This window comes from Apodemus sylvaticus, chromosome 7 (genome assembly GCF_947179515.1).
Source record: "Apodemus sylvaticus chromosome 7, mApoSyl1.1, whole genome shotgun sequence".
Taxonomy (NCBI): Eukaryota; Metazoa; Chordata; class Mammalia; order Rodentia; family Muridae; genus Apodemus; species Apodemus sylvaticus.
This window is the reverse complement of record NC_067478.1, coordinates 53,810,405-53,836,725: the sequence shown is the minus strand read 5'-3', so window position 1 is coordinate 53,836,725 and position 26,321 is coordinate 53,810,405. Positions and strand designations below refer to the sequence as shown.

The window sequence follows — 26,321 nt, the reverse complement described above, 5'->3', positions numbered from 1 at the left end:
ACTAAGACCTGAGTTCAATTCCTGGTACCCCCAAAAACTGCCTGGTGTGGTAGCATGTGTACTTCTAAACCCCAGTACTGGGGAGGCAGAAACAGGGGGACACATTATCCAAGCCCACCTATTCTAATTGGAAAATTCCAGGCTGTGTGAGAGACCCTATCTCAAAGGCATTATTCCTAAGGATGGCATATGAGGTTGTCTTCTGGAATTGTACACACATGCATACACACATGCACATACATATACACATACACACTCCTGCACATGCATACACACGCAAGCACATACACAATCTCTCTCTCTCTCTCTCTCTCTCTCTCTCTCTCTCTCCTCCCCCACAAAAAGAAATAAAAGGTAAAATCTTCCTGTCCCAGCCTGGCTCCAAGCAACTTGTATAGACTTGTATTATCCAGAGAGTCTGTGTGAGTCTCCATATCTGCTGTCACACAGAAACAGTTGCCATACTTGTGACTGTGCCCTCGCTGACTGTGCTTTCTAACCTTAGAAGAAAGCTTTGCACACCCTAAGAATAAGAGGGAAAAGCCCTTTGGGGAGACAAAGGCTTTCCTGGGAGTCCTGGGTGGGCCTCAGCGCCTGGCCCTGGATATCAAAACTAATTGTGGTCTTGTCCTTGCAGTCCACCAGGTGGCCGAGCGGGTGGAGGCCCTGGGCCAGTTTGTTATGAAGACCAGAAGGACCCTCAAAGGCCACGGGAACAAAGTCCTGTGCATGGATTGGTGCAAAGACAAGCGGAGGATCGTGAGCTCCTCACAGGTACTGCACGCTGGGCTGTGCACTGCTCGTGCTGTGCAGCCTGAGTGTGTTTCTGCTCACACAGCTAAGAAGAAAGGGCCGTCCTGTCCACAGGCCCCTGTCTCCTCTTTATGACTTTGCTTACTCTCCTGTGATGTGAGTTAACAAAGAATTCCCCTGCTGTGTTGAAGGTTAAGTCAGTGTTAGCACCCTTGTCTGACACGTACTATGCCTTGGGGTTGACCCCAGCACTGGACACACAGATGCTCTGCCCCCTGGAGAATGTCACCGATCTCTAATTAGTGATGGAAGAGACACTGTGGATTGTGTCGGACTCCTTTGATAAAACAGAAAAGATCATTTCTCTCTATGTATCTTTACAGGGTATCCTTTGTGAAAGAAACCATTTTTAAAAAGCCTTTCCCCACCTCCAGGGGGACATAATGATTGAAATTCCACTAATGGCTTTTTTTTTTTAATATAACAGTGTATTTGTTTGGGTTTTTTATTTTTGGTTTGTAGTTTTTGTTTGTTTTTGTTGTGGTTGATTCTTTTTAACTGGGTCTCGCTATATAGTTCTCTCTGGCCTGGAAATTGCTATGCAGATCAGACTTTCTTTGAACTTGAGATCCACCTGCCTCCTGTCTGGATGCTGGGATTAAAGGCGTGCACCACCATGCCCAGTGGATTAATTCTTACTGTGTTTAATAAGAAGACATTTAACATTGTTTAGATTATATAAATTCTGGCATGGCTTTTGCAGTTAATTTTTTATATCGTATGTGGTCTTTGTGTATCTCTGCATAACACGTCACTCCAAAATTGAGGTAAAAGATTTAGCTCTGAGGTCCGGCACTTGCCTGGCAAGACAAAGCCCTGGGCTCCATGCCCAGTGGTGAAATAAATTACCCCCAAATTAAGCAGCCTAGCACAAGACGTCATACGAGCACCTGAGAAGCACCTCTTGCTCCACTGTGAGGTTACTAAAGAGGCAAGTGTGGCGACAGTTGACTGGCTGTGTGACTGCGGTTGCCTTGCTTGCATGGCTGTAGGCTGATGCCTTTGTCTCTTGCCAAGTGAACCTTTCTGAAGTTTCTGCTCACAACTTGGTAGCTGACCTCTCTTGCAGCAGGTGATGCAAGAGAGAGAAACAGACGCAGAACTGCGCTCTTTTGAGGCCTAGCCTTGGAACTGGCATTCCACCCCTTCTGTTATATGGTGTTGGGCACATAGAAGGTCTCTCATAAATGATAGCGTCTCCACTGCAACTGGGGTGCACCCTCACCAGCAGCCTCTTCTGGGTGCCAGTCAGGGGCTGTCACCCTGCTGCCTGGAGGCATGTCTTAACTTCCCTTTACAACCCATTCAGTCCTGGGCCTTCCACTGCTACTGAGGCTTTTCCAATAGCCTCTCCTTTGGGGACTTGTAGTGCCAAGCCTCAGCTACTCTCCATGACCCCATTCGTGCCTTCAAAAACAGTGCCACCTGAGTGACTCAAGATAGTGCCAGCCTTGGCTACCTCTAGACCACTGTCTTCATGCGCTGATCCTGAGGAAGCGCTTCTAGAAAGTTTGGTTTCAGGGATACTGATCTCTTATTAATTACTACCAGGCAAGGCAGCACACACCTGCAATACCAGCACCTGAGATGTGGAGGCAGGCAGGAGGATTAAGAGTTCAAGGTCATCCTGGGCTACACGTGACCTTGTTTCAAGCAGAAGCCTGTGAACTGGAGCCCTTTGGTTATTCTATAGATCAGGTTCTTATATCTATCTAGGTTCCCCCACTCCCAATCTGGCTCCTGGCTTAGCTTTTTTTTTTTCTTTAGTAACTTTTGTAAAAGTACAAAGGTGCCCATGTTCTGGGAGGGAGAGATTAGAATTGCTTTTGCAGAGGACTCAGCCTCAGTCTCCATCACCCACTTCACGTAGCTCCCAGTTCCCTAGAATTCCAGCTCCGGGGGATGGAGCCATGGAGCCACCTCCTTTGGCCTCTGTGGACACTAGACTCACCTGCATGCACACACGTGCACACACACACACACACACACACACACGTAAGTAAAAAGAAAATTTTTTAATCTTTTTTTTAATGTGTATGCTCTAGACAGTATCTTTCCAGTTCAGACAGGTGTTATTAATTTGCTGTGTGACCTTCAGCTCTAACACGTCATGTTGAACTTGCTTTTTATTTTATATCTATAATAAATAAATAAATGTCCATGTATCACCCGTGCATATCAGTAACACCTGAGAGCAGAGTTTTGACTCCCCTATTTCAACCATTATCTTAATTAAATGTTACTTATTGTTTAGTTTATTAGTGAACAAGTCTTTTTTTGTAGGCTAAACTGTTCTCATACTTGCAATCCTCCTGCTTCAGCCTCTCGGGTAGCAAGACTGCAGGCCTGTGTCACCACACCCAACTTACAGTCTTAGAGTATTTCTGTTTAGTCCTCACTTAGTTTTGTAAAGTGGTTGCTATTTAGATATTTGACTTCTCAATCTTTGCAAGCACACTAACTGTCAGGGATTTTCTGTCACTACATGCTTCTTAAAAAAAAAAAAAAAAAAAAAAAAAAGGACAGGGTCTCCTGTTTCCCAGGCTACCCTCAAGATCACTGTTACCTTGGATAACCTTGAATTCATGGCCCTCCTGCCTCCACCACCCAAGTGCAGGATTACAGATGTGCACCTCCACAGCCAGTTTGTGAAGTGCAGAGAACTGAACAGGGCTTCAGACAAGCTAGGCTGTCTACCAACTTGGCTACATCCCCGCCCCTTGTGGGCCACTCCTATTAGAGAAGGAGATCTGAGGCAGGCAGGGCCACGTGGGCACTTCTGAGCACTGTGCATCCCTCTCTGCTCCAGAGTGGTAGGTGGGTGTGCATGGGAGTGTGGGATGGAGGCTTGTGGGATCTACTGCCGGGAAGAGATGCTGTGACTACCGCAGCTCTTATCAAGGAAAACATTTAATCGGGCCGGCTTACAGTTTAGAGGTTTAGTCCATTACTGAAATGGCAGAAAGCAAGGTCGTGTGCAGGCAGACACGGTGCTAGAAAAGGAGCTGAGAGTTCTATCTCTGGATCCACAGGCAGCAGAGGGAGACTGTGCCCCACACTTGCCAGACTTGAGTTTTAAGAACTCAAAGCTCTCCCCAGTGACTTCTCCAATAAGGCCACACCTGCTCTAACAAGGCCACACCCACTCCAACAAGACCACACCTGTTCCAACAAAGTCACACCTCCCTAAGAACCAAGGATTCATATACATGAGTCTATGGGAGCCATTCCTATTCAAACCACCACAAGACTGGAAACACTGAAGATGCTGGAACAGTCTTTGGATTACCAGCAACGTTTTTCTTTTAATAAAAGAGATTACTCACCATGGTGAGTGGGAATCGAGTATGGGGGTGGAGGTAAATTCTCTCCTGGTATGTGGGCGCCTGGTAAGTACATCAGCTGTGGGAGATCACAGTTTAATGAGACTTCAGAGTGCACAGTGGGTAGGTGATGGGAAATGGCAGTCAGCGAGGCAACAACCACATTGAATCAGTGACCATGTATGTCTAGGGAGTGCGGACTCCAGGCGCAGAGGACCTCGCATGCAGACGCAGAGCTCCGGTGGTATTATGAGTGATTGGCCTTCCTAATCCATCCATGCTTGACCGTGTAGGTAGAAATTAGCTCTAAAAGCCATGTGAATCTGGGATCTTAAAGGGCTCCAAACTGTGCTGTTTGACATCAGTCACTCTTAGCATTATCCAGGTTTGTCCCACCAGATGTGGTAGAGGAAGATTCTGTCACTTTAGCATTAGACCTTGCTTCTGCTCTAAGGGGTATTTTCCAGCCACTCTTCCTGCTCCATTCACCACCTTTACTTCCACATGGCTCAAGGAATTAATACTGAGCCTGAGCCAGGCGTGGTGGTGCATGCCTGTAATCCCAGCACTCAGGAGATGAAAGCAGGCAGATCTGGTATTCAAGGTCATCCTTGGCTGCATATCAAGGTTTAAGCCAACCTAGGCTACCTGAGACGCTGTCCAAAGGAAAAATAGTACCTGAATCTTGCTTTTCTCATTTGATCTAGACAGACAGACAGACAGACAGACACACACACACACACACACACACACACACAGTTTAAGGTGGAGAGCTGAGCCTTTATAAAGCTCACCAGAAAGCCAACCCCAACTCCCCGCTCCCCTTTGTTCACAGGCAGGTAGGGGGGGCCTTGATCATTCTGGATTTCACCCACCTCCCCTCACGTCCGTCAGGACTGGTGCTCTGTGGACTCCTAGGGTATTACTGATAAGAACACGCTGCCAGATACCAACTCCTGAACTGCTGGGGTTTTTTCTCTTTCCAGGATGGGAAGGTGATTGTCTGGGATTCCTTCACTACTAACAAGGTGAGGCACCCCTCCCAGGCACACCCTGGGCCTTGGGTCCCCATCCCCATCCCCTCTAGAGCTCTTTGTACAGCCAAGGAAACAGCAACTGCCAGCGTTCCCCGCCCCACCCCAAGAGGACCATAATCCCCACCCACACAGGGCACAGCAAGATAAGCCTGTTAAACCCCCACGTGTGATGCGTTCTAAGCATGTATCTTCTGAGTGAGGATGAAAACAATCAAAATTCTGTCTTTTCTCCTGTCTCTGTGTCTGACTGGAGCCCATAACCCTGTAGAAATGAGCACACAGGAGATGAGGCAGGAGACTGCAGAGGGGTCCGACAGGCAAAGCTGTGGTGTGGGGCTGTCTGAGTCCAAGGCACAAGCACTCTTGGCATGCACGACTCACATAGATCTAAGGTTAGACAGTTCCCATGAGATAAAGACTGAAACTCTAAATGCAGATGTGGTTGCAGGCCGGGGCCCACCATCTGTACAGGACAGTGCTGTCTGAGAAGTATGGGTGTCAGTATCTGTCAGCAGCAAGGGGCTTGTTTCTCACTGTAGAAGGGGGGAAATCTCAGTGCATACTCTATTAAGCACGCCACTAGATGTGGTTAGCAGCTGCAGCATTCCCTGGTCAAATGAGGGCCATTTTCCAGGGCAGAATCACCAACAGTCAGACCCCTGGCAAATAATAAAAAAAAAAAGTGAATCAAAATATGCTGTTTCTTACTAACTGAGATCTGGTTGGTACCAGAAGGCTGAGTCCCCTTGTCAGTGTGAAGCCCTGTTTCATCCCATGTAAACAGTGACAAGCCAACAGGGACCCTGGTTTTTCTAGTCTGTAAAAGCTCAGACATTAAGACCCATGTGGAAGTGTCTCCGTCATTCCTGATTGGTGCTAATGTTTCAGGAGCACGCGGTCACCATGCCTTGCACCTGGGTGATGGCTTGTGCCTACGCTCCATCAGGATGCGCCATTGCTTGTGGGTAAGTCTTCCAAATGTCCCGTTAGCCACAAAATACTGCTTTGTATAGGCAAGTAATCCAAAATCCAAGCCGTCTAAAACATTTCTGATACAGGGCCAAACTTTCTAACCACGAAAACCAATTAAGTCCAGAATGGGCAGCCCTTAATAATATCTGGCCGGGAGCTGTCCTGAACAATAAAAGATAGCCTGAGGCCCTGGGAGATGGTAAATGAATGTGAGGACGAGAGGTCAGACCCCAGCACCCACATGAGAAGCCGCACAGACAGAGACCCTCAAGATGGCCCAAGATGGTCTTGCTTGCTGTCCTGAGTCCCTGAGTCCAATCCTGTATCCTACTGGAAGGGAAGAACTGACTCTTGAGAGTTGTCCTTTGACCTCCACAGGTATGCAGTGGTGCATCTCTCTCTATCTCTCTCTATCTATCTCTCTCTCTCTCACACACACACACACACACACACACAGAGAGACACACAAACAGTACTTTTTCAATTAAAAATTTAGAATTTTTTTTTCAAGACAGGGTCTCTCAGTGTAGCCCTGGCTGTCCTGGAACTCACTCTCTCGAACTCAGAAATCCAAGTGCAGGGATTAAAGGTGTGCGCCACCACCGCCCAGCCTAGATTTTTTTTTTTTTTTTTACTTTATGTGTATGAATGTTTGCCTGCACAGACATGTGTGCACCGTGTGCATTCCTGGTGCCCCCCAGGTCAGAAGTGTCAACATGGGGTGCCAGGCAGTGAAGCCAGGTCCTCTGCAGATATTTCGTATTTGCTACTGCTTGGCTTATTTAATTTTATTATGACTATTTGTATAGTCTGCATCACATGAAGGCCAGAAGAGAGCTTTGGAGCCCTGCACCTGGAGTTACAGATGGTTGTGAGCCGCCATGTGGATCCGGGATCGAACCCAGGTCCTCCATAAGAGCATCCAGTGCTCTGAACCGCTGAGCCATCTCTGTAGCCGCTAGGGTCTGAGCTCCTTGGCTCCTTCTTAGCTGACAGGGAACTCTTGCTAATCTCTCGGCTGTGATCAGGACACAGCACATGCATAAGGAATGTTCTTATTTGGGGAGATTATTGTGCACCCTGATCTACTTAGAAGCTGATGTCACGTTTGTATCCAGCTGCTTCCGGCTTGCTCTCACACACTTGGTGTGCTCTTTGTGAATCTGAGGAAAAGAGTTTCCACATTTGTTTCTTGTGGGTTTGTTTTGGTTTGACTGTAGATTAGAAGGTCTTGAGTCACAGGGGAGAGGTTGCAATGTAAGGTACTACTAAAGAAAAACTCTTGCACAGTCCGTGTAAGTGAGAAGGATGCACGTGTCTACATCCTGTGCCAGCCTCCGGTCCTGTCATCTCTCCTAGTGGCCTGGATAATAAGTGTTCCGTGTATCCACTGACATTTGACAAGAACGAGAACATGGCCGCCAAGAAGAAGTCTGTCGCGATGCACACCAACTACCTGTCTGCCTGCAGCTTCACCAACTCGGACATGCAGGTGAGTGCCCCCCCCCCCGGGCCCCTCCCCTTGCACGGCACACCTGGGAAATGCAGGGTAAGGTGAGCTCTGTGTTGCACATACTCCAGAGGAAGCACCTGCCATTCCTCCTTGGTCACAGTTCCTAATAAAATCAAAACACTGGGCCTCCTGATGTAGAGTTGAGAGGACCTCTGACCTCTGGCTGCTGTAGTGAGTGCTCTGCTCCGGGTGGGGGAGGGTCAGAGTGCTGCGTGTGAGGCAAGCGGTATACAGCTCCACAGCTGCCAGCTGCTGAGCTTCAGGGCTGGGCACTGCCTACATCTTCCTGTTCCTGTTAGCCTGAAAGTAATGTCCTTGCGCCCACAAGCATGCAGTACCTACAGAGGCCAGGAGAGGGCGTCAGATTCCCCTGGTTGTGATGGTTGTGAGCCACAGTGGGTGCTGGTTAGGAAACCAAGCCCTAGTCTTCTGCAAGAGCAGCCAGTGTTCTGAGCCATCTCACAAACCGTTTTTTTTTTTTTTCCTTTTGGTCTTTTTTTTTAATTGAATATATTCTTCATTTACATTTCATATGTCTCCCCGAAAACACCCAACCCTTCCTCCCACCCATTGCCTCCAAGTATCTGCCCCTCCACCCAACCCACTCCCACCTCCCTGTCCCTTGATTTCCCTTTGTTGGGGCATCTATTGAGCCTTCACCGGACCAAGGACCACTCCTCCCACTGATGCCCGACAAGCCATCCCTCTGCCACACTTTTGCCCCTTGGTTGACGGTTTAGTCCCTGGGAGTCCTGGGGCATCTGGGTAGCCGACATCGTTTTTCTTCTCATTGGGGATTATTTGGTTTTTTGAGACAGGGTTTCTCTGTGTAGCCCTGGCTGACCTGGAACTCACTCTGTAGACCAGGATGGCTTCAAACTCAGAAATCTGCTTGCCTCTGCCTCCCAAGTACTGGGATAAAAGGTGTGCACCACCACCACCCGACAAAGATTTATTTTATTTATATGAGTACACTGTAGCTGTCATCTGACACACCAGAAGAGGGCATCGGATCTCATTACAGTTGGTTGTAAGCTACCATGTTGTTGATGGGAATTGAACTCAGAACCTTTAGAAGAGCTGTTAGTGTTCTTAACTGCTGAGCCATGTCTCCTGCCCCATCTCACCAATCTTTACGTTCTGTTCTTTAGAAAAAATAAAAAAAACAGAGCTGGACAGATGGCTCCTAACAAGCTAGGATTTCCCAAAAATGCATCCCTATAGCTACAGATATGAAAGATCTGATAGCTTGGACTTCAACTCACAAAGGTACACACACACACACACACAAATAAGTAAACAACTTTAAAAAGCAAGAATATAATGTCATGGACATTAAGTCTGTTCCCTACTTTGCATAAGCCACAGCAAGGGCAGTACAACTCCAACACTCTGACTACATTTCTATAACAAGTTATCACTGTTCTCATAGTTGATTCAGTCATACAGATCTGCAAGGCAGGCGGAAACCTGGTTTAGGACCTGGTAGTGCTGGGCAGGAAGCCTGGTAAGCTGTGAGTCTTTAAGTGAGGCTTGGAGTTCAAGCCTTTAGCTATGGTAAGTTGTATGTTGCTGCCTCTGTCTTCTCTTCTGGGAACAGTATTTCCTGGAGCAAGTAGGTAGGGAATGTGTGTGTGTGTGTGTGTGTGTGTGCATAGTATGCATGTATATATGCATATGTGCATCTGTACATATGTACGTGTGTGCATATGTGTATACACATGCATGCATGTAAAGGCCAGAGGTAAGCCATCTATCTTAACTTTTGAGACCAGGTCTCTTACTATGCCTCGGGGCTCTCAGTTAGGTTAGGATGAGCATCCAACAAGTCCCTGGAACCCACCTGTCTTCATCTCCCCAGCACTGAGATTACAAGTATACACCACCATGCCTAGATTTTTACATGGGTGTGGAACTCAGTCCTCATGCTTGCATGGGATGACAGGAAAGCACAGAGTCCCAGGATCATTTGACAAAGTGACAGTATGTTACGTTGAATTTATTCTCACTGCCAGGCCTGTGAAAGTTCTGGGAGAACAGAGACCAACACATGAACTTCCTGCAGACACAAACACCTTAGCAAAGACTGGGCAGAAGCAGCTGATGGCAGAGGTTGCATGAGGCTGTGTACAGGGAGCCTCCAAACAGAACCCTGCTCAGAGAAAAGCAGCTGCAGGAGTGTGAGTGTGTGAGAAAGGCTTCCTCCACCCTCGATGCTCGATGTGCAGCCCAGTGACCCCCAGCATCCTCATCATGGAATTCAGGGACAGACAGACTGACTCCCAGGTTCCATCCAGATATATGACACCCACGAAGCCCTGCAATTGTATATAGGCTGAGGTCTGAGACGACTTGAGAGTCTGCACCACAGATAGGAACGTCTCCTACAGACAAGACAGGCATGGCACCCTGGAAGCACAGCAGTCACACCACTGGGATTTCCGCTCTGGGGAATATGTGTGACCCGTGACTTAGGGCCTGTTAAAAGCACACTCTGGCCTTCTAGCTGTAGGAGAATCTTTTCTGTTTGCACTCAATGGTTTGTGTGTGTGTGTGTGTGTATGGCCTGTTCTGCTCTGTGGAAGGTTAAGCCTTTAGCTAACCTTCCCCAACACTCTTTCTTCCTGCAGATTCTGACAGCCAGTGGTGATGGCACATGCGCCCTCTGGGATGTGGAAAGTGGACAGCTGTTACAGAGCTTCCATGGGCACGGGGCTGATGTCCTCTGCTTGGACCTGGCCCCTTCAGAAACTGGAAATACCTTCGTGTCTGGGGTAAGCACAAGGAAGATCTCTGGGGTCTTCTGTCCACTAGGGAGGTGGATGTTGACAGTTGTTTTTGTTCTTGGCTCTGGTCCTGTCTCCTTCCTGGAAGTACCTGCAGCTGCAAAACCCAGTTCCTCCATCAACACTCCTTCCTCCAGGCCCCCTTCCTCTGTCACTGACGTTCAGAAGTCTCTAGAGATCTGGAATGTTCTCTTTGAATGCTGCAACTCAGGATGTGTGTATTTAAGATCCCTCAAATAAAGGTTGCATCTTAGCATAACCATGGGCCACAGCGCATGTGAGATGCATGCTAAGATGAGGCAGTGCTCATCTTAGGAATGTCACAGAGCTCAGGACTGGGGACACTCCTATCCCACATCCTTGGGCCACCATTCTCTCATCCGTGGATACAGGAAACAGAAGAGGAACTATAGGAATCAACATATAGGCCCTAACTGATTTCATGCCGTTGGCCCCCTGTTGCTTATTGAGAGACCCTGATCTTCTTCCTGTGTGCCTGGCCACCCATGCAGTCTTCTCCCTGTGCCTTTGCAGAACTGCATCGTCCAGCTCAGCCACACAGCTCTCTTGCTATGACCATAATCTCTATAGATTATATTGTCTCTTTGCATACGTAAGCTCTACTCATTTTAGCACCCACCAGGAGGTTGAAGGCACTTGAATTTTAGTGTCTCTGTCTTCAGTGAAATTCTCAGGATCCTATACCCCATGGCAGGCGCTCCTAAGATGTCATCTTTGCCTCTTCATATCTTTGAAGCCAACAAACCTGAATGTTGGAAACCATCAGTTCATCTAACTGCCTTTCGCTATTCAAGCTCTGTGGGAGTTCATCAAAAAGTTTCCAGAATCTGACCACATAATATGAAAACTCTTTTGGTTATGATTCTCTGGCTTATAAGTGACTCAGAGAGAAAATCAGGGTTAGGTCAGAAGGCTGGGGTGGGGGTAGGGGTGACTTGCTACCCTCTCCCCTAATTGTTTAATGACAGACCTATAAAGATATCCTGGGTCGGCTGCTTCCCAGGTCAGTATGCTGCTGAGGTACAGGTAGCCCAAAGGAACCCCATTTCTAACTCTACTGATGGTTGGCTCTACAGCTTCAACAGAGATGACACTCTCGGCTATTTGGTTTGGACACCGCCAGCCCATCCTTTGGTATCACAAATCTTGACCCCACCTAATCGCCACAGGGCTGAGGAAGGTGGACAGAATGGAAGGGAATGGAGGAAAGTGAAACGCCCAGGAGGAAGGAGGGAGGAGACACCTAAGGAAGTGCAATAAAGGGGAAAGGCACGCGCCCTCCGCCCTCCCTCTCCTCTGTCCCGGAAGGCCTTCTTCCTCGGGCCTAACGGTGGACGAAAGTAGCTTGTCAAGATTCATCCCTGTCTGTCCACAGTCCTCACAGTGTATAACTGCATGAGTTCCTGTTTGTAGGGTTGTGACAAGAAGGCCATGGTGTGGGACATGCGCTCCGGCCAGTGCGTGCAAGCCTTTGAAACTCACGAATCTGATGTCAACAGTGTCCGGTCAGTAAGTAAAATGTTTGGGATCCTCTGTCCCAGGGCTTTACTGAGGCTTAGATCATCCTTAGCAGGACACACACACACACACACACTCACACATACATATACACATATACACACATACTCACACATATACACACAAACTCACACACATACGCACACACACACACATATACACATACTCATAAACACACACTCACACACACATATACATACACATATACACATATACACACACATATACACATACACATAAACACACACTAACACACACATATACATACACATATACACACACCTATACACACACATATACACATACACATAAACATAGACACACACATACACACATACCAGAGATCACCTGAGAAAGAGGGCTCCTCATCAGGAAAGATTCTAGGCCGCAGGAGCCCTTAATCGACTTGCTTTACAGACAGCCCATGTCCCACCAAAGTGAGCCACTGTTTCCTCACATGTTTATTAAGTGGATTCCATGCATACATGCATTTCCTCTGAAATAGGATCACAGCAGTGAACATGGTAGATAGAGCTTCTGTTGCCCTTCAGGAACAAACCAGATACAAAGATATACACATATATGCGACAGGGTGGGTGGATGGGGGAGGGTGGGTGGTGGTGATGGAACAGGGGCAGGCATGGCTGGGCTGCTTCTAGGAGGTCAAAGGCCTCTAAGTGGGTGACATTTAAACGGAGGCCTGGAGGATGAAGAGCCGGCCTTCCCTATGGCTAAGGAAGGGCTACTGTGAGAGGGGCCACACTGTAAAAGCACTGAGCTCAGGAAGCCCAGACCTCTAATCCGGACAGTAGGCAGTGGCCCATTTGCTTACACAGGGAAGAAGAGAGGAAGTGCAGCCGGGAGGCGGGCATTGAACGGCATGAAGGGGGCTACTTCAGTGGAGAAAACCCTGGCTAGCCAGGCAAGATGCTCAGGGTAGCAAGCTCTCCATAAGTGGGGCTCCAAAAAAGGGTTGGGACTTCACTTGTTCTGAAGGTGCCACGGCATGGCTAAATATAAAACATCTTTCTGATAGGAACCCTACAAATTGCCATCTTGCCTGATGAGAAAACACTAGACGTGCTCCTCTGAGCGCAGTTCCAACTCCCACACCAGATGACTCACAACTGCCCCCAACTCCAGCTCAGGAAATCCAGTACCCTTCAGTGCCTCCTCGGGACACCTGCGTTCACACACACACACACACACATACACACACACAGGATACATACACACACACACACACACACACATTCACACAGGACACATACACACAGGACACACACATCACACACACAGGACACATACACACAGGACACACACATCACACACACAGGACACATACATACACATATACACACACATTCACACAGGACACATAAACACACAGGACACATACATACACATACATAAAAACACAACACATACACACAAATACATACACACATTTAACACACATAGTTTTAAAAAACACACACAATGTGTTCAGAGCATGGTGGTGTGGGGCAGACAGCTAAACACTGTACATTTTTCCTCCAAACTTTCTGTCAGAAACTTTGTAACACAAAATGGGGGGGAGCACAGCTCCTGTGGTAAACCGTTTGAAGAGCCATCTTCAGTCTCTGGCACACGAATGCACAGTAACAGGTGGCTGTAACTCCAGCCGGAGGTGGCAGAGATGACCTCCAGGTCAGTGAAAGAACCTGACTCAAAGGAGGTGGACATTTTCCTGAGATTGACACTTGAATATGTCCTCCACCTTCCATGCCTACACAAATGTATGCATTAAAAACAACAACAACAGAACCAACCTTCCCTATTAGCATTTTTTTTTTTTTTACTATCATCTCCTCAGTGCAAGCTGCAGCCAGGAGGCCATTTGTAACCAGACAGGAGATGCATTGAAAGGGAAAGACATTGGAGTGTGGGCGATGTGAAGGGATTAAAGACGCTTACTCAGGGGTGGGCAGGGTGCTTAACTAATGTACACAGAACCCCGAGTTCTCTCTCTGGCAGGCCATAAAACCAGGGGCGTAGCTCACCCCTGGACTCTCAGAACAGAGGAGGTGAGGCAGGAGAATTCAAAGTCCAAGGTCATTCAGGGTTCAAGGCTAGCCTGAGCTACATAAGACCCCACCTATAAATAAACAAATAAATACCCCCACTCTGCTCCTGCCCGTGGTTTATAACCTAGAATCCATACCTCCCGCTGAGCACCAAGAAGATGAGTGCAGGAATAGCCGCTGTCCAGTGAGGCTTCTTAGTTCGCAGCATGCGGGTCCTTGTCCTCACTGCCTTACTCCCCTTCACCGCGGAGACAGGCTTTATTATCCTCGCTGTCAGATGAGGAAACCAGGCTGGGAAAGATGATGTCACTGCCCAGAGTGCCTCATGTCCTGACAGTGCCAACAGCTGATGTGGCCCTGTCTGTCTGACTCCGTTGCCCCTGTGCTCTGAGCCACACCTTGGGAATGAGGTATATCACAGGGCTTCCCCTCTGCTCAGAACCTGGTGTGGATTCGCCGACTTCACCTGGCGCTCAGCACGCCTCTCTGCAAGGCTGTGCCCCTGTCCTGGGTTTACCTGAGGAACATGAGAGGCTGGTGGTCCAACCACATGAGGTTCCCCTCAGGCCTGTGCAAAGGTCCTGTGTCCCAGAAGTGGAGCTTCTGGCTCTGTGACTGAGGATGCCTTCCTAGGGGTCATGAGCAGGGGTCACGGGAATGACCACTCCCCATAACGGGCTTTCTACCAATTCTCTGCAGATACTACCCCAGTGGAGATGCTTTTGCTTCTGGGTCAGATGATGCCACGGTATGTTTCTCGGTTATTGACAGCACTTTCAAGGCAAAGGGGAGGGGTCATAGCTTGCTTTTACTTGTTTTTTGTTTTTTGTTTTTGTTTTTGTTTTTTTTAAGTAGCAAGGAATTTTTATTTAAAGTAAAGCAACAGAAGGGACCAGAAAATACCACAAGAAAACATCAGGCCTTAATTTTGTTTTGTTTTGTTTTCAAATTTTATGTATGCATTTTAATGTATATGGATGCTTTGCCTGAATATATATCTTTTCACCACGTGGATTCTTGGTGCCCTTGGAGAGCAGAAGAGGGCACTGGGATGTCCCGATGGGAATCACAGATGGTTGTGAGCCACCACCTAGGTCCTAGTAGGTCTGTGCTACTTTGTAGGTTCTTCTTTTTCCCAACCTTTATTCTCCCCCCAACCCCCACCAGTTTCACACCCTATCACCAGACAGGAGAGATAGAAGGATAGAGGGGAAAGAGAGAGAGAGATCAGAATCTAATGTCTTTCTTCTTGTTTATTCTTTGAGCATGACCAACAACAACCCATAACCAACCCCCCTAGCATATATACATCCTCAGACAAGTTCCCAGAATTCCAGATGCCACAGAATCACAGAAATTATCTGTAGCTGGCAAAACCACACTTTTGCTAGGCACAAGGCAAATCATGGTCAGTGCTGCGGGCAGCGACAGCAGCCCACACCCCTACACCCCTACACCTGGGATTAAAATGAAAGCACATTCTCATAATATTTCTGTATTTTTAAAGAACCCAAAATTCCAAAAAATTTTTAAACTTGTCTTTTAGTCACAGAAGTTATGTGTAGTCTCTGAATAAATAAATATTGAAGGACATTCCTCTCCTTTCCTAAGGAAAAGCCAGTTTAATGAATTCTGGCTGCCCTTTCTCTCCATAAATCCAATGTCTATTTGTATATCTGCCTTTTTCACATAATGACAGCCTGCGTACATTCTTCTGTGACTAACAAGCATTTTTTCCTAGTGTATTTTCTCAATAATTGTCTGGTATTTCATATTATTGGCATGCCATCATGACCTCAAAGAGTCTTCCATCTGGAGAGAGGTCTTTGTAAGTTTTCCCACTCCCCTACCCCCCCGCCAAAAACACCTCTGTAAAACCATCGTGGTGGTTCAGTGCTTGTAATCTCAGCGTGAGAGGGGCAGAGATCAAAGGAGTGGGTGTTCAAGGTTATCCTTAGCTACACATACATAGCAAGTTCATGGCTATAAAACAAACATTGATATAAGTAAATATTTTTGTGCCTTTCAGAACTTAAAAAGCCTCAGGCAGTGATTGCTTACCTAAAAGCAGATTCCGTTCTCACAGCTTTGTTACAAATGGCAAATTGTGTTGACATATATTTTTAACAGAAGGCATAATGGCGTTTTTTTTCTTGTTGTCCTCAAAAATACCAAATATTAAAGAATGGGCTTCACTATAAGCTGCTGCTGTGGAAGAGTTTTGATAATAATGAAAATCTCAGCGTAGAAAGATGGCTCAGAGATTAGAGAGCTTGGAGCTCCCAGAGGACCCGAGATCAATGCCAGCACTCTTGTCAAGTGGCTTACAACCTCCTGGAACATTAGTTCTGGGGGACCCAACGTCCTCTTCTGTCCTCCCCAGACACCGCTGCACATGTGCACTCATGCACACACAGGCACATCCATATTCACATTCATAAATGATAAAATATTTTTAAAGCCCTTAGATGTGTCAAAAAAATATGTTACCAAATATAAAGGCACACAGTTTGGCTATACCATTTCATGGAAACAATTCTAGTCTAAGGGTTCTGCTCCTCACATAATGCAAGGGAGACATCAACATGTATACAAAGATTTTTATATAAAAATGTTCACCACATGGCTATGGGCAGTTCTATTGTGACTGCCCAGCCCATCGCCCTTGTAGTATCTTCAAAAATCAGTTTTCTTCACACACACAGACACACACACACACACATCATAGAATTATGCATAAAAGAGAAAGTTTAGTCATAAAAAGAATATTTAGCTCATTATTGCTTAACAGATTGAGACATAGCCACATGGGGAACATTGGACAGACATCTTCTTTGAAGACTAATTTTGGTAAGTGCTTACCACATACTGTTGACAGCAGTGAACCCACCCCATCCATTTCCACACAGTCTTAGTCAGGGTTTCTACACTCTGATGAAACACCGTGGCCAAAAAGCAACTTGGGGAGGACAAGGTTTATTTGGTTTACACTTCCATATCACTCACTATTCATCAAAGGAAGCCAGAACAGGAACTCAACCCTGGAGGCAGGCGATGGCGCAGGCCACGCAGGACGCTGCTTACTGGTGAGCTCCTCGTGGCTTGCTCAGCTTTCTTTTTTATAGCAGCCCACCAGCCCAGCAATAGCACCACCCACGGTGGGCTGGGCCCCCCCACCATCGATCACCAATTAAGAAAATGCTCTACAGCCTGCCCACCTCCCAATCTTATGGAGACATTTTCCTAACTGAGGTTCCTTCTGTTCAGATGACTTTAGCCTGTGTCGAGTTGACATAAAACTATCCAGCACACACACATAAAATATATTTAAAAAAAAACACACTCAAAAATAACATCCCAGACATTAGCAAATACCTCTAGGACTCGGGGTGACTTTCATTTCCTCGTGTGTGAATTTCTAAGTATCATGGAATGTTCCACACTGACTGTATGTGCTTCATCAAAGAGAAGAAGGTAGGGTTCTGTGTTTGTCTCTGTACCTGAAGACATTTTGTACACTAGCTGTTTCTTTGCATCCCTACTGACCTGTGGAGATTAACTGGAAATAGTACTGAAAGAAAAAATGAAAGGAGAGAGAACTAAAGAGGTTTTCTCCTGTCATGCCCCAAACTGCAGAAGCTGCTGGTCCGCAACAGTAGGGTGCAGTCTGTACTTTGATAGGTTGAAGCCAGAAGTAACTGCACCATTGTTTCTTTGTACCTCAGTGTCGCCTCTATGACCTGAGGGCAGACAGAGAGGTTGCCATCTACTCCAAGGAGAGCATCATATTTGGAGCATCGAGCGTGGATTTCTCCCTCAGCGGTAAGGCTTTACCTCAGACACTTCCTCAGGACCGTAGGACTAGACCTAAAAGGAACAAACCAGCTCTCTGCCAAAGGTCTGCCGTGGGACCTTCAGACACCCCTCCCTTCACTTCACACCCTGGCCCTTCCTACTTTATGCTCTGAAACCCCCTGCAACCCTGCCCACACCTGGGAGGCAGCCAGCAGAGTGCTGCTGGGACACCCCTCCCAACCCCCCCACCCCCAACCCCAACCCCATTCTGAGTCTCTGTCTTTGCTGCAGCCACTTTCCGGCACCTCTACCTAAGCATCGAAGACTACTCTTCGGCCCTCAAAATCACTTTGCCTTAATCTCTGTGAACTCAAGTTGAAGGGTTTGAAAAAGCAGGAGTGTTCCTGCTTCCTCTAAGGCCCAGTGGCATCCTATACCCATGTGACCCTAGCATGGTGGCTTCTACTACATGGTGCTACAGTGGTATTCCTCTCTGTCCCATGCCTTTCCAGAGGGCAATGACTACTTCTCCTGAATTACAAGGCAACACACATTACCTGCCATACATGGGCCTAGATTAACCTGAGTTTATATTGTGTGGATAGGTGGGTGAGTGGGTGGGTAGATGGGTAGATAGGTGGGTGAATGGGTGGGTGGATGAGTGAATGAGTGAATGAATAAATGAATGAATGAATGAATGAATGAGTGGATGTTTGAATGGATGGATGGATAGGTAGGTGAGTGGGTGGGTGTGTGGGTGGGTAGATGAATGAACGAATGAATGAATGGGTGGATGGTTGGGTGGATGGGTGGTTGGATGGATGGGTGGGTAGAGGTGAGTGGGTGGGTAGATGTATGAGTGGATGGGTGGATGGGTGGGTGAGTGAGACAGTGGATGGATGGATGGATGGATGGATGGATGGATGGATGGATGGATGGATGATGAAATTAGTTGGTGAATGAGAGAGTGAGTGAGTGAATGAGAGTAAAGAAAGGAAAAACAGGAACTGATGTAACCATTGTATCTTCTTCCAGGTCGCCTGCTCTTCGCTGGGTACAATGACTATACCATCAACGTCTGGGACGTTCTCAAGGGCTCCCGGGTCTCCATCCTGTTTGGACATGAAAACCGTGTCAGCACTCTGCGAGTGTCTCCTGATGGGACAGCGTTCTGCTCAGGATCGTGGGATCACACCCTAAGAGTAAGAGGGCTGTTCCATTTTCCTGTGTGAACGGAGAGGAAGGGTGGTGAGCATTCTCTGCCTGTCCAGAGTTACAGGTGACAAGTGGGTGTCCCTGGGGGCCACGGGCACACACTGGTGTTCAACATGGTGGTGAGAAAATAGCTGAAGCCTCTGAGAGCCCTGTTCAGTGGCGTGTGTGAGCATGTGTGTGTGTGTGTGTGTGTGTGTGTGTGTGTGTGCACCCTATCTTTAAACATTAAACTCAACTCTTCCAATACAAACTATTAACTATTAACAATGATCTATCCGTGTCTTCCCAGGTTTGGGCATAATCCTCTCACATCGTGCAAGAAGAACGTGTGTCCTCTCCTGTAGATACGACTCCTCCTCGAGCCCCGAGCTTCCCACAGGTTAGCTTATGGGAGCAGCCTCAGAGCTCGGCTCTCATTCACCCCGTCCAGTGTCTCCACGACATCTGCCCCTCCCTGGAAATACTTGGATAGGCTGTGGCGCTTCAACCGGACCTTCCAGCCCTTCTTTTCTCTCAAAAACTCTGTGAAGTTTTATCTGTTTTTGAAGTTATTCCAACCAATAGAATTCCACATTTATCAGCATTTAAAATGCCCCTCGTTGTTTCCTTGGATCTAGTCTGTCTCCAGAGCACTTTAAACTCTACCTTTTCTTGGTGTGGACTACGGCTTCTAGAACCATCCTCGGGATGTGCCAGTTATATGGACTGTAAAAATGATTGTTCACTGATCTGTAATAGGAGGAAATTCCGGTTCCAGATGTAACTACACAGAATCACTTTTTAAAACTGTATTTAGGTAAAAGTATCTTTTTTCAACCTGTTCAGTTGTCTTTTTTTAGATAATGTTTGTTTGTTTTTGTTTGAGGGGTGGGAGGGTTATGGGGGAGGCTTTAGAAGTGAAATGGACACATGCAGAAAGCAGGCTGTCTGTTTTACTTGTGACAAAAGGCAGCCTAGGCTGAGCATTACCCTAACCCTAACCCTAACCCTAACCCTAACCCTAACCCTAACTCTACCCTAACCCTAACCCTAACCCCTAACCCTAACCCCTAACCCTAACCCAACCCTAACCCTAACCCTAACCCTAACCCTAACCCTAACCCTAACCCTAACTTGAGGGAAGCAGGTTGCCATTCCCAGCATGAATACTGCAGAGAGCAAACAGAACCGTCCGGCATGGGAAGACAGGTCACTAAATTGATTTAAAAGCCTGCTAGTAGTGTTATCAGAAATGCCGGAGATAAACTGTGTGTTGTCCCTATAAATTATATTCGAATGTCCTGCACAGCAGTTGTGAGGACACAGACTGGTGAGCAGACCATGAATAATAATGTCTTTGCTATCCAAGGGGTATCTTGTCTTTATTTGAATCATAAATTCCTTCTAGCTGTGACTGGCTTTTATGTATTACAGGGTCCCTGCTTTCTCTTCCTTTTGTTCTTTTAAAGGTGCTGAGGTTTGTTGTTTTTTGTTGTTGTTGTTTTGTTTGGATTTTTTTCCAGTTTTTCAAGACAGGGTTTCTCTGTGTAGCCCTGGCTGTCCTGGAACTCACTCTGTAGACCAGGCTGGCCTCAAACTCAGAAATCTGCCTGCCTCTGCCTCCCAAGTGCTGGGATTAAAAGCGTGCGACACCACTGTTTGTTCTTTTAGCAACTCTTCGTGTAATAAGACGCTGTGTTAATAGAAATTGTGGCACATACTTGGAAGTCCAGGTATGTGGGGAGCAGAGGCGGCAGGATGGCTTGAAGCCAAGAGTTCAAGTTCAGCCTCAGCCACACAGGGAGGCCTCATCTTCTCATTGTTTCCATCTTGCTCTGTTTTTATTTATTTATTTATTCATTCATCTATTTGTTGCTTCTTTTTTTTAATTCTCTCTGTGTGGGTGAATACACATGCCACAGAGCTCATGTGGAGGCCAGAGTGTAAACAGTGGGAGCCTGCTCTCTCCTGCCATTATGTGGGGCCTGGGGATGGGACTCAGGTTGCCAGGCCCAGCTGGTGGCAAGCATGCTTACCCACTGAGCAGTCTCCCTGCCTCTCGGTGTGTTTCCAATGAAACAAGGTGCCATGCACCCCAGGCTGCCTCAAACCTTCTACACTGTCAAGTATGACCGGGAACATCTGAGCCCTCTGCCTTTGCCTCTCAGGTGTTGGTACCCTGGCATGGCCAGCCTGCCTGGCACACTGGAGGCCCTAATGCTGTAGGTGCTGCTGGAGATCCACTCCAGACCTTCCCTCAGGATTCACAAGCACTCTACCAACTGAAATACAGCCCCAGCTCCAATACCCTGTCTTTTAAAAGAATGCTTAGTTCTGTTTTGTTTAAGTGTACTGGGAACCAAAGCTCACCTCACCTCAGCCACTGGTAAAAAACTGGCATTGCGGGTGGCCTTGGGCATCTGACCAGTCAAAGATTTGCTGTCCCTGAGAATCAGGGTATATGTGTATCCCCAGATTGTCTGTCTCCTGTCTTATCCTACTCTGCCTGGCTCGTTGCTTAGTGCCGGCTTTGTAGCCCCAGCCCCAGCCCCATGCTCCTCAGAGAGACCCTCAGAATGCAGAATAGCATTCTTCCAGCCAGCAGGATGGCACTGTCACCATCTCTGTAGAACTGAGAGTGACAAAAGCCACATATATTTTTGTTATGTCATTAGTATTATATAAATATCCCTCAGGAGCCCTGGAAGAGTCTCAGGGACACGGAAGGGTTCTGGATTATAGTTCGACACGCTAAAGAGCTCTCTTTGCCCCCCCAGGAAGACTCTCCTGGATTAAAACAGGCCTCTGGAGAACGTGGGCATAAAGAAGGGGCCAGGACAACTGAGCAGCTCTGACCTCTGGGAGAGGGCCTCTGAGGAAACTGGGGGAACCATCAGCCACACAGAATGCCAAGAAGGAGCCCCAAGAAGGCCCATAAAAGTTAGAGCCCAGCCAGGTGGTGGTGGCGCACGCCTTTAATCCCAGCACTTGGGAGGCAGAGGCAGGCAGGCAGATCTCTGAGTTTGAGGCCAGCCTGGTCTACAAAGTGAGTTCCAGGACAGCCAGGGCTACACAGAGAAACCCTGTCTTAAAAAAAAAAAAAAAAAAAAAAAAAAAGAGCCAAGCAGGCCTGTGAACTACAGGGGTATTTCTCAACCTGTGGGTCTCCACCCCTGTGGGAGCCATATATCAGATATCCTGCATATTAGATATTTACATTATGTTTCATAATTAGCAAAATTACAGTTATGAAGTAGCAACAGAATAATTTTATAGCTGGGGGGTCACCACAACCTGAGGATTAGCAGCATTGGGAAGAAGGAGAATCACTGTACTAGAAATTTATCAATGGAGGACAGACAGGCCTTAGGAGGCATAGCTGCTATAGAGTCAGGGGTTGGGGCCACATTACCTCCTCCAGCTTGGGACAACTACTTGCAAAATGATTTATATATCCTTATTTCCCAACCAAGTAGGCCTGGTCAATAACAGCAAGTTAAGACATGGCTACTAGCTGGGCCTAATGGCGCCCCAGCAACTCAGGAGGCTGAGGCAGGACCTACTCACCCCCTAGAAAGTTCCAGCCCCTCAACAATAATCCGAGGGTCTCCTGCTGCTCCTGCTTGCTCCACACCACGGCTATCTCCTCGTAACATGTGCAAGTGATATTCCCAAACGTCCAGGTGGGTCAGAGTGGGAGTATCCCAGCCTAGAAAGCCAGCTGAGGCTGGACCGGGTGCAGAGGTCAAAGGATGGGCGAGCCTCTGCAGGACCCACTGCAGGCACGCACTAAACGGCTGCTGATTGACTACTTATCATTCTGCTCACGGGAGCCGGGCACCCGGCCGTCACGGCCCACGTCTGTTGAGGCGGCCTTGCTGCGCTCTGTCACTAGGCAGATCCAGCAGGAGCACCGGGCTTTGTTTTCCTCCTTCCGCAACTGGCAGGGCAACCGCCTGCAGCTGGTGAAACAGATGGCGGATAATTTGCTCTCCAATGACCAACACTTCAACTGGGGCCGCCTGGTGATGCTCCTGGCCTTCACGGGGACGCTTGTGAATCAAGGCTCTTACAGAGCTGTCAAGCAGAGGCCGGATCTGAGGAATCATCTCCTAGTGACCCGAGACTGCTATTTCATAGTGGTCTTGCTGTATAGACTGCTCATGGGACGGCACCGCTCCAAGCTGGAGGCTCTAGGCGGCTGGGTGAGACCACGGGAGCATGCCGGAGATGGCTTGGGGGAGGGGGTGCAGGACGCTGTGCTGAGGGTCTTATGTAGCCAGCCTAGGCTGGCCCCAGACCTCATCAGATGCTGTCCTCCACTATGGTCCTCCTGTTTCCGTCCCAGGAGCACCAGGATTACAGACCATGCCATTATGGTGGGTTTATGTGGTGCTAGGTGCAGAAGGCCAGGGCTTTGAGCATACCGGGCAAACACTGAGTGAGCCACATCCCCAGCCCAGGGATTTCTTTACAGACACTCAGACTGCTCTTGCTCAACAGTTCTTGTAAAACTTCATTCAGGGGCAGCCAGGCACACGTGGCTTACCCTAACTCTTAGCCCAGGACTGTCAGGGAGGATTGATTAAGTCTGATACGCCCAAGTCGTATAAAGGGAGCAGTAGCCATGCCCAGGCCCTCCAGAGCTTCTTCTCCTACTTACCCTTTATTAGAATAAGGCCTTAGGGACTGTGAAATGTGTGTGGCCACCGAGTGGGGAGCCTGACTGGGATCTTTCAGGCCCCTGCACTTTTCCCTGCTGGGCAACCTCCAGGCTCCTGGCTTTCTGCTGGTCCTTAATCTCGGTGGTGTAGGCTAAAGAGGCAATCCTTAGCCTCCGGCTGCACAGAGCTCTTAATCAAGGAAAACACACAGGATGAGGATAAAGCTTGATGGTGGACTGTTAGCATCTGTGAAGCCCTGGGTTTGATCCCCAGCATCACCAGAAAGAGAAGAAAAAAAGGGAGGGGAAAAAAACCCTCTACCTTGGGTTAGCCGACAACGGGCCCCTTGGAAGCTGAGCTTAGCCTCGGGTTTCTTTACTTCCCTGTTATGGGATAAATATAACTTAACTACTAAAACCTGCTATACAAAAACCAAGCAGATTGCACCCCTGTCAGTAGTCTGCATTTAAGCTGCCCGTGAAAGGAAAGTCACGTGACATGTTGCCACCTGCCCTGCTTCTGATGCATGCGTGGGTCTCCCCGGGGCCCAGACACTGCCTTCGGCTGAGTTTCTGAGGACCCTCGGAGCCCTCTGAAGAGATCTTAAGACAGAGTGTTGATTTCTTCTTCTGCCTCCTGGCTCCTTCCTCTACCTCCCCTCTCTCTTAAGATCTCAGACGTGGTCAGATTTTCCTTTTTGGGAGAGAGATTCACTATCCGAGTTATTAAAACCATAGAAGACAGCATGGCAGCAGCTCTGCATAGAGTTTAGGTCCATAAGGCCAAGCGAGGAGTCCCTCTCAGGTTCCAGAGGAAGGGGAAAGGTCTCGTGCCGCATAGTGATGAATCCGTGTGGATGCATGGGTGTGTGTAGCTGTCACTGATTCTGGAGCAGGAGGGGAAGGGGGGAAGGTTGTAACCCTTTAGTTAGTGTCTGTTCACGAAGCAGGATTTGCCGCCCATAGCCCCTGATTACTTAGGCTCTCGGGTAGCCTGCTGTTGGTAAACTCCCTTTGGGGAATAGAGGCTTACAAGTTCCCAGGCTGACTTTCAACAGGGTATCTGCTATTTCTTTTACACAAGCTGTGAAGGTAGAGAAAGCAGCTGGCCTGAATACCCTCCAGTTCAAATGTAACATTCCCAGCCTTTTTAGGTCTGGAGATACCGGGCATTAAGTTCAATGTCTTAATGATTGCTACACACTGACTTGGGTGGTGTGGTCAGCAGGTCTCCCATCTCCGGGTATCTGAGTCAGAGATTGGCACGATGAGTCTGTGTGATGTACCACACAGCAGTCTGGATGACTTGAGAGGGAACGTTTGCTGCCGAGGGGGCCTGTGACTATAAGAACCAAGATACTTAGTAAAGGAATAGCCAGGGCTGGGATCCAGGAGGTCCCCGGTGAGTTTTGAAATCATTTTGAATTTGATTTGTAGAGAGTGGATACAAGGGCTAAAGATAGCCAGGTGCTGTCAAAGGAGGGAATGCCCCAGGTTTACATCTTTTCGATTCTTATTGGAGGTTGTGGGAAAGGGATCAGAGAGCAAAGAGAAGTTTTAATAGAGTTCTCCTAGATGTCTTAAGTAAGCATTGTGGTGTATTGAGGGTACCTCTGCCCTATTAGGCAGTTAGAGGGTTGCTTGTGCAGCAAGTTTATTGCTTATTGCAAATCCTAACTGGGAGGTATCTGGTAGCCGCGTGCCTTTCATTTTCACAGTGTGATCTAGAACCTCCCATGTATCTTGGAGTGTTTTTCATCCTGGAGACTGACCCGGGGCCTTGGGCATGCTGATCACAGGTTTGACCTCTAAGCTCCGAGCTAGCCCTTTATGTGGATGAGTACCTGCATGAATGCTATGGACACACAATGCTGAGGAAGGCCAGAGAGGATGTCAGATCCCCTAGAACTGGAGTTACAGGCAGGTGTGAGACACTATGTGGGTGCTGGGAACTGAACCCAAGTCTTCTGCAAGAGCAGACAGCACTCTTAACGGCGGAGCCCTCCCGCCAGCTGTACCTACTGTGTATTCGGGGCTCAGGTTTGTTCATGGGAAGACAGTCTAACTCTCCTCCTTCGGCCCCTGCAGGATGGCTTTTGCCGCTTCTTCAAGAACCCCTTACCATTCGGCTTCTGGAGAAGACTGCTGGTCCGGGCTTTTCTGTCCTGCTTCTTTGCAACGACCATCTTTTATATCTTGAAACGTTTATAAGTTTAAAAATTGTAAAGTGATCTTACCTGCCTACCTGTGAATCCTCCTAAGGGACAATTCTGTGTCATTGGATAAGAACCGAGGAAGTCCGCCTGCCTAGAGACATTTCTATCTGCATGCTACGTGGAGTTCTGGGTTTGTGATGGGGCCAACATTTGAAAGGGGCCCAAGTAGCTCTTTGCCAAGTGAGGAAATGGTCCACATCACTCCAGAGAACTTCAGAAAACGCTACATACACTTACTAGATGTGCAACTGTCTGCATTTGACTGCAAGCACAGCAGAGCTTCTCCCATATGTTCTGGGGTTCTTGAGCTGCTGTTTAGTAGCCAGGGTTCCAGGGCAGGGGATCCTAGAGCCCTGAGCCCGGAGCAAGGAGGAATGCAATAGGAAACCTTAAGGAATCCTTTG

At 47.9% G+C, this 26,321-nt stretch overlaps 2 protein-coding genes across 2 annotated transcripts in view; both read left to right on the top strand.

Moving 5' to 3' along the window:
• Gnb5 (G protein subunit beta 5) overlaps positions 1-19,879 on the top strand; it is a 31,670-nt gene extending 11,791 nt beyond the window's left edge. Inside the window, exons 2-11 of the mRNA XM_052187797.1 lie at positions 638-774; positions 5,123-5,164; positions 6,062-6,138; positions 7,505-7,637; positions 10,289-10,432; positions 11,879-11,970; positions 14,749-14,797; positions 17,775-17,871; positions 18,880-19,046; positions 19,349-19,879. Coding sequence (XP_052043757.1) covers positions 638-774; positions 5,123-5,164; positions 6,062-6,138; positions 7,505-7,637; positions 10,289-10,432; positions 11,879-11,970; positions 14,749-14,797; positions 17,775-17,871; positions 18,880-19,046; positions 19,349-19,360 — 950 coding nt within the window. The 3' untranslated portion in view covers positions 19,361-19,879. The remainder of the gene's footprint in view (positions 1-637; positions 775-5,122; positions 5,165-6,061; positions 6,139-7,504; positions 7,638-10,288; positions 10,433-11,878; positions 11,971-14,748; positions 14,798-17,774; positions 17,872-18,879; positions 19,047-19,348) is intronic.
• Positions 19,880-22,790: 2,911 nt separating this feature from the next.
• On the top strand, positions 22,791-25,936 carry Bcl2l10 (BCL2 like 10). The gene is made up of 2 exons (XM_052187799.1): positions 22,791-23,243; positions 25,790-25,936. The coding sequence occupies exons 1-2, from the start codon at positions 22,791-22,793 to the stop codon at positions 25,910-25,912; spliced, it is 576 nt and encodes a 191-aa protein (XP_052043759.1). The 3' UTR covers positions 25,913-25,936.
• Positions 25,937-26,321: the final 385 nt, after the last annotated feature.